Source organism: Nyctereutes procyonoides, unplaced genomic scaffold (assembly GCF_905146905.1).
Source record: "Nyctereutes procyonoides isolate TBG_1078 unplaced genomic scaffold, NYPRO_anot_genome, whole genome shotgun sequence".
Classification (NCBI taxonomy): Eukaryota; Metazoa; Chordata; class Mammalia; order Carnivora; family Canidae; genus Nyctereutes; species Nyctereutes procyonoides.
Genome location: NW_026575139.1, coordinates 25,989,137 through 26,002,153, shown reverse-complemented (window position 1 = coordinate 26,002,153; position 13,017 = coordinate 25,989,137). Strand labels below are relative to the sequence as shown.

The 13,017-nt window shown below is 53.9% G+C and overlaps 1 protein-coding gene across 7 annotated transcripts in view; it reads left to right on the top strand.

Annotated features, from left to right (window-relative positions):
- PAPLN (papilin, proteoglycan like sulfated glycoprotein) overlaps positions 1 to 13,017 on the top strand; it is a 35,105-nt gene that overhangs the window by 9,693 nt on the left and 12,395 nt on the right. For 3 of the 7 annotated variants that reach the window (XM_055303903.1, XM_055303909.1, XM_055303910.1), the window contains exons 8-19: positions 397 to 477; positions 569 to 741; positions 840 to 963; positions 1,349 to 1,475; positions 1,863 to 1,928; positions 2,467 to 2,674; positions 3,234 to 3,416; positions 3,631 to 3,772; positions 10,088 to 10,168; positions 10,328 to 10,577; positions 11,598 to 11,718; positions 11,981 to 12,173. In XM_055303903.1, the coding sequence (XP_055159878.1) occupies positions 397 to 477; positions 569 to 741; positions 840 to 963; positions 1,349 to 1,475; positions 1,863 to 1,928; positions 2,467 to 2,674; positions 3,234 to 3,416; positions 3,631 to 3,772; positions 10,088 to 10,168; positions 10,328 to 10,577; positions 11,598 to 11,718; positions 11,981 to 12,173 (1,749 nt within the window). The remainder of the gene's footprint in view (positions 1 to 396; positions 478 to 568; positions 742 to 839; positions 964 to 1,348; positions 1,476 to 1,862; positions 1,929 to 2,466; positions 2,675 to 3,233; positions 3,417 to 3,630; positions 3,773 to 10,087; positions 10,169 to 10,327; positions 10,578 to 11,597; positions 11,719 to 11,980; positions 12,174 to 13,017) is intronic. The other 4 variants (XM_055303904.1, XM_055303908.1, XM_055303905.1 and 1 more) reach the window with 4 other exon arrangements.

Genomic DNA, 13,017 nt, shown 5'->3' with positions numbered 1-13,017 from the left:
CTGTCTTCCGTTCCAGCTGAGTCAGCCTCGACACACTGAGGGGGATCTGATGGGGCACTCAGGTCATGCTCAGGGTGGAGGCTGGAGCCTTTTACATGTGCCTGTAGGCTCAAGCTAGTAAGGACTTCTGCTCACTCACCCAGCGTAATCTCACGCTGCTGCCGGCTGGATGCCCCTACTCAACCCTTCCCTCTGTCCCCAGCTGTCCCCTACCAGGTACCCCAGCCTGCCCCCCCTTCCCACCTTTGTAAAGCTACTTCCCCCATCTGGAGGGCTCTTCCCTGGAGCAGCTCGGCCTGCCCATGTCCTGCTTGCAGGTCCCTGAGCCCATCTGGGCTGCCAGGGACCTGGGTGGTCCTAGAGTCTCTTTGCCCCCCACCCCCAACCCCAACCCAGGCTACAACCAGATCCTCATCATTCCCATGGGGGCCACCAGCATCCGCGTGGAGGAGGTGGCCGCCAGCAGGAATTTCCTAGGTGAGTGCGGTCGGTCGGGGCCACTCTGGGCTGTGGCAGGGCTGCGGGCTCCCCTCCCGCCCAGCTGACCGTGCGGCTCACCCCTGCGCAGCGGTGAAGAACGTCCTGGGCGATTACTACCTCAACGGGCACTGGACCATCGGGGGCGCCTGGGCCCTGCCCGCGGCCAGCACCGTCCTGCGCTATGAGCGCGGGGCCGAGGGGGACCTGGCGCCGGAGCGGCTCCTGGCTCGCGGCCCCACCTCCGAGCCCCTGGTCGTCGAGGTGAGGGGCTGGCGGGCAGGGGGGGCGCCGGCGGCCCCCCGAGGCCGAGGAGGGGCACCCTGGGAGGGCAGGCCTCAGCGAGGACCCCCGGCCCACAGCTCCTCAGCCAGGAGGCCAACCCCGGCGTGCGCTTCGAGTACCACCTGCCCCTGGGCAGCCCCCGGCCCGGCTTCCGCTGGAGCCACGGCTCGTGGAGTGACTGCAGCGCTGAGTGCGGCGGAGGTGAGGGCAGCCCGGGGACGTGAGACCCAGCGCGGGGGGACTCCGGGAAGGGCCCCCCAACACCCTCCCAAGCTAAGGGCACCAGAGGAGGCTTCCCCAAGGTGGCGGCCTCTCTGAGGAGACCGCTCTCTGCCGTCCACGGAGGCCCGGCCCTAAGCAGGTGACCGGGTGTCAGAGCAGGGCTCCATCATCGCAGATAGCACCTCTCCAGCCTGTCTCCTCATCTGTGAATTGGGGGTGATGATGGCACCTATCCCGGGGGGGTCATTTGAGGCTGATTTAATCACGACGACACTTGGGGGGGGTGCAGAGTGGTGCCCAGCCCAGAGAATGCTTTTGGTGAATGCTGACTGACCACCTGCCCTCGGCGGCTGGGCCTCTGCAGGTCACCAGTCCCGCGCAGTGTTCTGCACCACTGACGACGAGGTCTACCCTGACCACAGGTGCCAGCCCCAGCTGCGGCCGGCTGACCGCCGCCCCTGCAGCACTCACCCCTGCCCGCAGACCAAGCGGTGAGGCCCTTGCCAGCCCCCTCCGCGCATGGTGGGGCCCAAGCACTTGGATGGGAAGGCAGTTGGGGCTCTAGGCCCTTTAGGTGTTAAGCAAACAGTTGGGTGTCCAGGGCTCCCTACAGATGTGGCTGGAGTGAGGAGGAGGCAACCGTGACTGGGGGAAGCAGTGGGAGAGGACATGAGCACGAGATCCAGGGCTGTCCTGTCCACCCGTGTGTGCCCGAGCAGTGCCCAGAATGTCCAGGCTGGTGGCGGGAGAGTGGGGGAAGCTACTGGAGGCCCTCTCCGAGCCAGCAGGGGACTTGGCTCGACAGATGCTAAGAAACGGGCCAGGGATTGGGTCAGAGGGCCTGTGGGCATCAGCAATGCCTTTGTTCATGCACAAAGGACCTCTTACCTGCACCGGCCCAGAGTGTGGCATCTTGCTGGGGCCCAGCGTGCATGCAGGAACAGGTAATCTGCAGGCTCCCTGCAGGGCTGGAGCAACCCTTCTGCCCTCATGGCCCTGGTGACTTCTGGCCTTGCAGGATGGTGGTGGGCTTGGCTTTTGCACGGTACAGTTGGGACTGGCCTTTCCTCCTGTCTTTGTGCATCAGGGCTGGGCAGGGCCACACCACATGTGGGGAGCATGGTCCCTCTGGGAGATAACCCCAACTAAGGTCAGACACACAGGCAGTGGTGTCTGGCTGGGGGTGCCAGGGCCGCTGATGAGAAGGAGAACACAGGTGAGGACAGAAAAGCTAAGAGGGGCACAGCCAGGCTCTGTATCGTAGGGACCAGTGCTTGGTGGTGAGAGATGGCAAGCAGAGCATGGGGCCTGGCCTTCTGTGCAGGGCTTTCTGCCCCCCACTTGTACAGGCCCAGATGTTAGGATGGGCCAGGCTGGGGGGATCCCCAGTCCACTCCTGTGTGTGACAGCTGGTGCTCCCTTGGGCCTGGACTCCGGCCCCTGCTGCTGGGCCAGCCTTACCGGATTCCTTCTCCCTGCCAGCTGGAAGACGGGGCCCTGGTTGCCCTGCTCTGCCTCCTGTGGTGGTGGCTTCCAGTCCCGCTCTGTCTACTGCATCTCATCTGATGGGGCCGGCGTCCAGGAGGCTGCGGAGGAGGCAGAGTGTGCAGGCCTGCCGGGAAAGCCCCCCACCACGCGGGCCTGCAACCTGCAGCGCTGTGCAGCCTGGAGTGCAGAGCCCTGGGGAGAGGTGAGGCCTCTGTCTGATGGGGCTGGGGCAGGGTGGGGAGGGAGTCAGGGCCTGGGTCTTGGGCCTGGGGCCACAGCAGAGCCAGGCTGGGAGACTTGGCCTCCACTGGGGAAGTAGATCCTGGGAAATAAAGTGACCTGCTAGGGCATCTCAGAAGCTGTTGCCAAGGCTGGGACTAGGAGCAGGTGTTTGGACCCTTCCTCCTCCAGGATCCCAGGTGGGGTAGGAAAGGCTTTGTCTCTGTGTGAAGAAGCAGCCAGGCACGTTGTTTGGGGGTGAGGGAGGAGCTGGCACTGTCTGGGGCTGCTGGTCACTGCTTCCAGCCCCTGTATGTAGTCTCAACAGGGGAATGTGGGAATGTACCTAAGCTTGGTGTCAGCAGGCATGGTGTAGGCTATGGGACCTCAGAAGAGTGGCTCAGCCTCTTTGAGCTTGGGCGCTGGGCATGGGCAGTAGGGTGCTGTCCACCCTCCATGCCAGGCGGGGGGCTCCAGCTCTGTGACCTGGCATGGCTCCCCCGGGTGGGCACAAGCTTCCGCTGACAGCCTGGCCCTTACAGTGCTCTGTCAGCTGCGGTGCAGGAGTCCGGAGGCGGAGCGTCACTTGCCGGAGTGATGAGGGGGCTCTGCTCCCTGCCATGGCATGCTCCTCGGAGCACCGCCCCCCTACCACTGAGCCCTGTGTGCATGAAGACTGTCCCCCCATCAGGGACCAGGCCTGGCACGTGGGCGCCTGGGGTCTGGTAAGTGCTTGCCCACTTCCCCCCCTTGTCCCTGCTGCCCCATCCTGGTCCCTGGGGTCTCTGGCAGGTGGCTGTACCCATGACCATCTTGGGGCCTGACATGCATTACCTGGCACCTTCCCCCTCCCTCTCTCCCTTGCGGGCTCCCCCAGTCTCCGGGGTGCTCTTGGTGGTGAGCCTGTCCTTTCTTCCCACGCCCACTCGTGGGCCCCAGTGTTCCAGGAGCTGCGGCTCGGGTACTCGGAGGCGCCAGGTCACCTGTGCCATCGGGCCGCCTGGTCACTGCGGGAGCCTGCAGCCATGGAAGCCTGGGGAGGTGGAGCCCTGTAACACCCAGCCCTGCCATCTGCCCCCAGGTAAGGGTGGGGGTGGGGATGCGAGGGCTCTAGTGGGCCTGGCCCCACCTCTGCCCCCTCCACTAGCCTAGCCAGCACTTCCTGTGCTGTGTCCACCACCTGCAATGCTCTGCTCCTGCCTCTGTGTCTGCTAGAGCCTTTGCCGTCTGCCCAGTGTGGGTCTGTGCAGCCTCTGAGCCAGTCCTGTCTCCCCCTCTGTGGCAGCACCCTTCTCCCACCCCCAAAGTCCACACAACTACCGTCACTCTTGGGTTAGTTGCCTTGTGCTGCTGCGATGCTATATGGTTAGTTAGGCCTACTAGCGCTGAGCTCCTGGAAGCTGGGTTCCTGGCATCCTTTTTAAAATTTTAAAAATGATTTTATTTATTCATTCGTGAGAGACACACAGAGAGAGGCAGAGACAGGCAGAGGGAGAAGCAGGATCCCTGCGGGGAGCCTGATGTGGGACTGGATCCCAAGACCCTGGGACTATGACCTGAAGCTGAAGACAATCAACCACTGAGCCTTCTGGGACCAGCCAACTGGGACCCAGGCATCCCAGTCCCTGACATCCTTAACTGCTATTTGTGCCCCCCACAGAACTTAGCAGGAGCTGGATAATCAGTAAATGTTTATTGAATGAGTGCAGACGAAGGGGTGTGGTCCAGGAAAGCTTGTCCTCACACACTGCTCCTGCCCTGATCTTCCCCTTCTGCTCATCCCCATCCCCACTGGAAAAGAAGACGTCCCAGGCATGAAGAGCAGAGGAGGAAGGGCCCAGGGGCAGTACTTGCTTGGTGTGAGGATGTGATATTGAGGAAGAATGCGGGTTGGGGCTCAGCTTGGGTGAGTGGGGGTGGTGGCCTTCTGATACTGCAGGGAGGTGTGTTTGGCCGGGACCTGCCAGTGGTGGGTGCCCTGTGAGCCATGATGCTGGAGTTCCAAGGGAGGCATGTGACACGATGGCTAAGAACCAGTGGCCTGGAGTTAACAGCTAACCTGAGTTTAAATCTCTATTCCATTGCTGACCAACTCTGTGGCCCAGGTGAGCGTCTCTCCTCTCAGTTTGCCCATCTGTGCAATGGGGTTAATAAGAGTGCTTTTCTTATGGTGAGTCACTTGGCACAGTGTCTGAACACACAGAGCTTGGGAAGCAAAAAGCTGGTAGTGGTGGACATGAGGCTGTGTGGGTTCCCCGGGCCAGGGTTCTGGGGTGCCTCAGTCTGGCCCTTGTGCACAGGCAGGAGGGTCCTCTTAGAGCCATGGACACCCTCCTGGAAGAGGTGGCCCTGAGCTTGCCCCAGAGAGGCATTCTTGTAGAGAGAAAGGTAGGAAACAAAGGATTTCAGGCCGGGCTGCATTGTAAAAGAAACAACCTTAATGGTTAGTTTTATAAAACAATCTATGTTCATTGTGGAAATTTTGGAGAAATTAGGAAAACAGCATATAGACAAATGAAACTGCCCTGATCCTATGCTTTAGTGGGATAAATCTTTTTTTTTAAGATTTTATTTATTTATTCATGAGAGACACACACAGAGAGAGGGGCAGAGACACAGGCAGAGGGAGAAGCAGTCTCCATGCAGGGAGCCCGATGTGGGACTCGATCCTGGGACTCCAGGATCGTGCCCTGGGCTGAAGGCAGGTGCTAAACCGCTGAGCCACCCAGGCATCCCGGGATAAATCTTTAGTGTACTTCTTTGTTAGGTGTGTGTGATTTTGTATGCACTCCCCCCCCCCCCCTTAAAGCCACTTGGTGTGTAAACATTTTCCAATCTCATTTGTCTGCAGAAGTCCACGATGGGGGAAAAGTTAGAATGTGGGAAGTTCCTAGGGTACCTGGGTAGCTCAGTCCATTAAGCATCTGACTCTAGATTTCAGCTCAGGTCTTGATCTCAGGGTCCCGAATTCAAGCCAGGTGTTGGGCTCCATGCTGGGTGTGGAGCCTACTTAAAAAGAAAAAAAAAAAAAAAAGAAGAAGAAGAATTACATTTAACGGCATACCTGGCTGGTCCAGTCTTGATCTTGGGGTTGTAAGTTTGAGTCCCCCCCCCCACATGGGTGGGTGTAGAGATTGCTTAAAATTTTTTTTAATTTAAATAATGTTTTATTTAACCCTAATAAATATTTTTTAACATGTAGTTGGTATAAAAATTATGAGTAGGCTATTTTGCGTTCTTTTTTCACAAGATTAAAAAAAGAAATCTGAATCCAATGTATCGTTCACATAGCATATCTTAATTCAGATGCAAAATTTCACTGGCATACTTGATCTATATTTAGATTTTTATAGAATGTGCAGTCAGAAAAGTAGATTCACACACCCAAGTTTTTCCAACCATACTGAAGCATTCCAATAAATGAATCAAGTGTCAGTTTTTAAGCTTAAAATTAAATTCTAATTAGAATAAATGTAAAACACAGTTTTTCCATCACTCTGGTCACACTTCAAGTACTCAATGCTCCAAGTGAGGCCAGCAGGGGCACCAGAAGCCACCCTCAGCTGACTTGTGGTGGTGGCGGCAGGAGGTCTGTCCAGGGGCTGGTGTTCTTAGGGCTGGGGATGGAAGGCTTGGCTGCAGATTAAATTTGTCTAATAGGCTCAGGGGAGCCACTGAAAGCTTTGGAGCTCAATAGTATCACCATGAAAGCTATTTAGGAGGACAGACGTGGCACCTGCCCGAGTGGAGGCAGTTGGAGCAGGAGCCTGGTGGGGAGCAGGCTGCAGAAATCCAAGTGCTGGCAAGAGCCATGAAAATGAAGAGCCAGGCACTAGCCCAGCAGAGCCTGATGCCCAGAGGGTGCTCGGGAAGGGGTGCTGGACTCCAAATCAAGCCTGAGAAGGTGGAAGAGGAGAGTCTCAGGAGAAGCTATGGGCAGGATGGGTTGGGCAGAAAGGTGCCTTTTAAAATGAGGCACCAGAGGGACAGCAGGCAGAAATTCCCAGGCTGGCTAGGGACTGTGACTACAGTGCTGGAGGTGGCAGGTGTGCTTGAGATGGCTGGACTGGGGAGAGAATGTGCATCTGCCGCTGCCCAGGGTTTGGCCTGCGTGGGATAGGTGATGAAATGAAAAAAACATTTTACTGCATATCTACTAGACTTTTCCGACCCTAAATTATTTTTAAAATATTCCCTGGGGACTGGCAAGATACAGTCCAGAGGGAGATGGAATTTTCACTTCTTTTTTTAAGATTTTATTTATTTGAGAGAGCGCATGAGAGAGCATGAGCAAGGGGGCGGCAGAGGGAGAGGGAGAAGCAGACTCCCTGCTGAGCAAGGAGCCCAATGGTGGGACTCGATCCCAGCACCCTGGAGTCTTGATCTGAGCTGAAGGCAGATGCTTAACTAACGGAGCCATCCCTCTCAGGCACCTCTTCCCTTATTTTATATAACTTTACTCATTATGGTTATTGTGGAAATTTTGAAATGCACTAACACATAGAAGGAAGGGGACCCTTGCCCCTGCTCCTGTTCCCCCACGAAGTGCTTAGAACCATGAGCATTTGGGGATATGTCCTGTTATGCATCATTACAAAAATTCCTGTTCCATATTTACTCAGTCTTTTGCATTTTTTTCTCCATTTTATGATGAAAAATCGTTTAAAATAACTTTGAAGTGGTTAAATATCATACCATAAAATTCACGTATTCTAATGGTACAATTCATGATTTTTAGTAAGTTTACCAAGTTGGATAATAATATGGTAAAATTTTTTTTAATATTTCTAAGCAGCTCCTAATCTAATTCCCCATGCTGGAAAGATAGGCCTGGTTATTTGTTTAATTCCAGTACAGTTAACATACAATATTATATTAGTTTCAGATGTAAAATAGTGATTCAACAATTCTGTATTTAGTGCTCATCATGATAATGCACTCTCTCTTTTTTTTTTTTTAAAGACTTATTTGAGAGAGCACAAGCAGAGGAGGACCAGAGGGAGGGGAGAATCTTTTTTATTTTTATTATTATTTTTTATTCATGAGAGACACAAAGAGAGGGGCAGAAACATAGGCAGAGGTAGAAGCAGGCTTCCTACGGGGAGCCTGATGTGGGACTCGATCCCAGGGCCCCAGGATCACGATCTGAGCCAAAGGCAGATGCTCAACCACTGAGCCACCCAGATGCCCCGATAAGTGTACTCTTAATCCCCTTTACCCATCTCCCCATTTCCCCTCTGGTAACCATCAGTGTGTTCTCTCCAGTTAAGAATCTGGTCTTTTGTCTCTTTTTTCTGTTTTTGTTTCTTATATTCCACATATGAATGGAATCATTCAGCATTTGTCTTTCTCTGACTTATTTTGCTTAGCACGATACCCTCTAGATCCATCTGTGTTGCAAATGGCAAGATTTCATTCATTTTGATGGCCGAGTGATATTCCCGAGTGTGTGTGTGTGTGTGTGTGTGTGTATCACTTTATCCATTCATTTATGGATAGGCTGCTTCCATATTTTGGCCATTGTAAATAATCTGGCTATAGACATAGAGGTGCATTTATATTTTTTTGAACTAGTGTTTTCATATTTTTTGGGTAAATAGTGGAATTACTGTGTTACACGGTAATTCTTTTTTTTTTTTTTTTTGGAAGATTTTATTTATTTACTCATGAGAGACACAGAGGGAGGCAGAGACATAGACAGAGGGAGAAGCAGGCTCCATGCAGGGAGCCTGAGGTGGGATTCCTTTTTAATTTTTTGAGAAAGGATAGCGAACAATTTTAAACATACAGAATAGTTGAAGAACTGCATGGTGAGCAGCTGTGTATCCACACCTAAACTCTAGAGTTACTATTTTGTTATATGTGCCTTTTCCATGATCTTCTTCTATCCCTTCATCTATCATTCAAATTGTGTGTGTATGTTTTAAACAATTCCGTTGTTTTTAATATGAAATTTTTTTATTGAGGTGCAGCTCATATTACATACAGTTAACCATGGTAAAGCATGCACTTTGGCATTGTGTACTCACAACGCTGTACAAACACCACATTTCATCACCCATAAAAGCACCCTGTACCCATTAACCGATTACTCCCCATTAACCCTACCCTCTTTCCCTGGTAGCCTGATGTGCTTTCTCTCTCTCTGGATTTGCATGTTCTGGATATATCGTGTGAAAGGAATAGTACAGGTTTGTGCCTGCCTTCTTTCACCCAGCAGAGTGTTTCTGAGGTTTATCCAGGCTGGCGCACTTTGTCCTTTTTATGGCTGTTAGTAATTATACAGATTATACCACAATCTGCTTATTCATTCGTCAGTGGATACGTGTTTGGGTTGTTTCCGGCTTCTGGCTATAATGAATACGCCTGCTAGAAACACCCACGTACAGGTTTCTGTGTGGACCTCTGTTTTCATTTCTCTTGCACGTATACCTGGAAGTGGAATTGCTGGGCTCTCTGATGGTTCTATGTTTAACTTTTGGAGGAATTGCTAAACTGTTTCCACAGTGGCTATGCCAATTTGCATTCCCATCTGCAAGGCATGAGGGTTCCTGTTCACCAATACTTATTATTTCAGGCTTTTTGATTAGAGTCCTCCTCGTGGGTATGAAGGAGTATCTCTCACTGTGGCTTTGATTTGTGTTTCGCTAATGATCGATGATGCTGAGCATCCTTTCATGTGCTTACTGGCTATTTGTATATTTTCTTCGGAGAAATGTCTGTACATGTTCTTTGCCCATTTAAAAATTTTTTATTTAAGATTTTTAAGTGATATCTACACCCAACATGGGGCTGGAACTCATGACCCCAAGACCAAGAGTCACATGCTCCACGGACTGAGCCAGCCAGGTGCCCCACTTGGCTCATTTTTAAGTTGGATTGTTTGTCTTTTCATCAATTCAATCTAAAAGTAGCATTTTTTTGTTTTGTTTTATGTAGTCGGGATCAAACATAGATACTAATTTTATATCTGGCTTTTCTTTTTGCTGAACACATAACATTAGCTTTTTCTTTTTTCTTCTTTTCTTTTTTTTTTTTTTTTTTTTTTGCCCTTTTAAAGATTTTATTTATTCATGAGAGACAGAGACACAGAGAGAGAGAGGCAGAAGCAGGCTCCATGCAGGGAGCCTGATGTGAGACTCGATCCTGGATCCTGGGATCAGGCCCTGAGCCAAAGGCAGATGTCAACCACTGAGCCACCCAGGTGTCCCAACATTAGCTTTTTCTAAGTGACTAAAGACTCTTAAAACATGAGAAGGGTGTTTTATGAAATCACAGGTCTGCTCATTTTCACTTCTGCTGTCCTGAGTGGCTCAGGCGCTGCCTGAGCAGCGGGAGGGGAGCACATGGTGGTTAGGGTGGCCACTGCTCAGGCCTGACTGCCTGCTCCCTGCAGAAGTCCCCAGCATGCAGGATGTGCACACCAGCCCCAGGGATTCCTGGATGTCTTTGGGCCCTCAGGGGGCCCCCGCCTCGGGTAAGAAGCTCAATGGAAGCCCCCAACCCAGAGCCCAGGAGATGGAGGTTCAAGGTGGGGCAAGTGGTTTAGAGGGGATGGAGAAGGCAGGTCTGGTGGACACAGAGGCAAGCAGCCGAGGGGATGGCTCATGTGTCTTTTGCTTCCTCTTCTTTCTAGATTCTAGACACCAGTGGTGGCTCCCCCAGGAGCAGCCCTCGGTCCAGGGAAACCCCAGAGGAGTCCAGGGCCTCCACCTAGCAGGCCCAGCTCCCACTCTGCCGCAGTCCCCACACCAGAAGCCCCTGCAGTCTGGCTTGGCACCCCAAGACTGCAGACAGAGCGCCTATGGGTGCTGTCCTGATGGCCACACCGCATCTCTTGGGCCGCAGTGGCAGGGCTGCCCTGGAGACTCATGTCAGCAGAGCAGGTATGGGCCTCTTCCTCTTTACCAGGTCAAAGAGGAAACGTGTGTGTGTATGGGGGGGGGGGGAGGTGGTATTCGATGGGCAGGGCAGCGATTGCAGAGGGGGGTGGGGCTGGGGTTTGCAGTGCTCAGGAATGGGACTCTGGAGGTGTCTCCCAGCTGCCCTCCTTCTGCAGTCTTGGGGACTCGGCTTCCTGTTGCTCATCTTCCTAATGCACAGAGTGGGGGTAAAAATCTGGGCTCTCACTGTAGAAGTTAGCCTGTTGAGGTGTAGTCTGAGGCTCTGGGAAGGCACGTGGGATGTAATTCTAGCTTTTAGATCCAAACCAATCTGTCAGTCTCTCTGGGGCTGGGGTGCTGAGAGCCCAGACTTTGGGGCCAGCAGCCAGGGGGTGATTCCCAGCTCAGCCACTTACCAGCTGTGTGCTGGGGGATCAGGGCAAGTTACTTCTCTGATCTTGGCTTCCTCTGCTGAGATTTGGGAACCATGACAGCCCCTGGCTGTGGTTGCTGTGAGGATGGAGCAGTCCCATGGTGCCTGGCACAGGGAAGGTGCTCCGATATGTTTCTCCTTCACCTTCCTTCCCATCTCCTGGTTGATGGAGTTGAAGCACGCAGTGGGTTCCATTGACACCTCTTCTGTCCCATCTCCCGTCTCCTGTGATTTTGCAAAACCTTCCTGGGGACTTGGTGTTTGGGCAGGCTCAGTGAACTTCCTCCTGGGGTTTATGGTGGGAGGGGTGAGTTGAGGACCTCATATGGGGGTATGGCTCTGCTTACTGTGTTACTGCTGTTTCTCTGGCAGCCATCGGGTGGTTGGTGGGTGCGGCAGAGACTCGGCGTGCAAAATAGTATGCCCCGTGTGCAGGGACACGCTGTCTCCCGCTCGGATCCTCAGTTGCTCAGCCCCCCAGCACAGGGAGCCTCAGAGCCTAGGTCCTGGGATGCTGGAAGCTCAGGGGCCCTGGAAGGGTGGGGATCAGGGCTGGGTGGTGAGGAGACAGCTATGTGATGCCTGTCTAGGTATGGGTGCTGCCCTGATGGGGTGTCTGCGGCTGAGGGGCCCCATCAAGCTGGCTGTGCAGGGTCTTACAGCAGTGACAACACCAGGAGAAGGCCGGGGTCAAGAGCAGTGGCTTCCACAGTAAGTGTCTGGTTCACACGAGGGACAGAAATCCAGCCCCCGAGCCTGCTCAATGCCACTGTGACCCAGGCTCTCTGCAAGTTGGCCTTGGAGAAAGGAAGTCCCTGAAGCCTACAGGCCCACCGGGCTTCTGAGATGGGCCTGGGCTGGTGTGTGGGGGTGTATGTGTGCAGGGGCTTCATCTGACCTTTCCCTGGGGCTGGGGTTCTGCATCATGGGCTCCTAATTCAGTTCCTCCCTCTTCCTGTCCTCCTCCCCCAAGCCGCCTAGAGTCCCTGCCAAGAGCCAACTTCCCAACTCTGGGCTTCCTCCCCAGGCCCCCAAGGCCCACCAGCCCCAGGCTCAGCAGAATGAGCCCAGTGAGTGTCGGGGCTCCCAGTTTGGCTGTTGCTATGATAATGTGGCCTCTGCTGCTGGCCCTCTTGGGGAAGGCTGTGTGGGCCAGCCCAACTATGGTGAGTAGGTACCCCTACATCCTTCCTGGTGAGGAGGCTGTGGTCCCACTTTGTCCCCATACCCCCACAGAGCCCCACCTGGAGCTTTCTACTAGCTCAGTGATTCATCCATTTCTTCAACAAATACTGAGCACTTACTAGGCGCTAGGTCAGAGAACAGCGCCATGTTGTTCTTGTTTCCAAGAGTCTGCACTTGAGACGGCCTGACTGCTTGTGGGACTTGGGGAGAGTTGTAGGCAGGGCCTCCCCAGAGAAGGAAGGCACATTGTCCTGCCCCCCCCCACAGGGGGGTTGTCAGCCCCTTTCAGAGGCAGAGATGGAATGGTGGTCAGTGCAAGGATGGACAGGGGTGTCTGTACCGTGCCTGGGATGAGTCCTGGAGGGAGGTCATTGAGGCTGGAGCATGGACTGCATGGGTGGCACTGTCGGGGACTGAAAAGGCAGAGGGGCTGGTGGTCAGGGTCTGCAGGAGGCTGGGTCCCTGGACGGGCTTTAAGCAGGGGCCAGCTGCCATCACATCTGAACACAGAGAGATAGAGCAGGCTGTGCTGGGAGGAGGACTGTTGGAACAGGCAGGCTGGGGGCGGCTGGAGGTGGTTTGAGGCTGGTGAAGGGCCACTGGGCATCTTCACAGGTGTCCCTGGGAGCTGAGGGCTGGGTTCTTATCATGAGCTAAGCATATCAAGGCCAAGCCCTTGGGCTGCTCCATGAGTGCTCTCCAGGGACCTGGGTCAGGCATGGGAGGGGTATAAGGGGGCCAGTCTGGTTGCTCATGGCCCTGACCTTCTTGGGGGCTCTAGTTCTGTGGGTGGAGGTAGATGGGCTGATTCGGAGGCTGCTATGG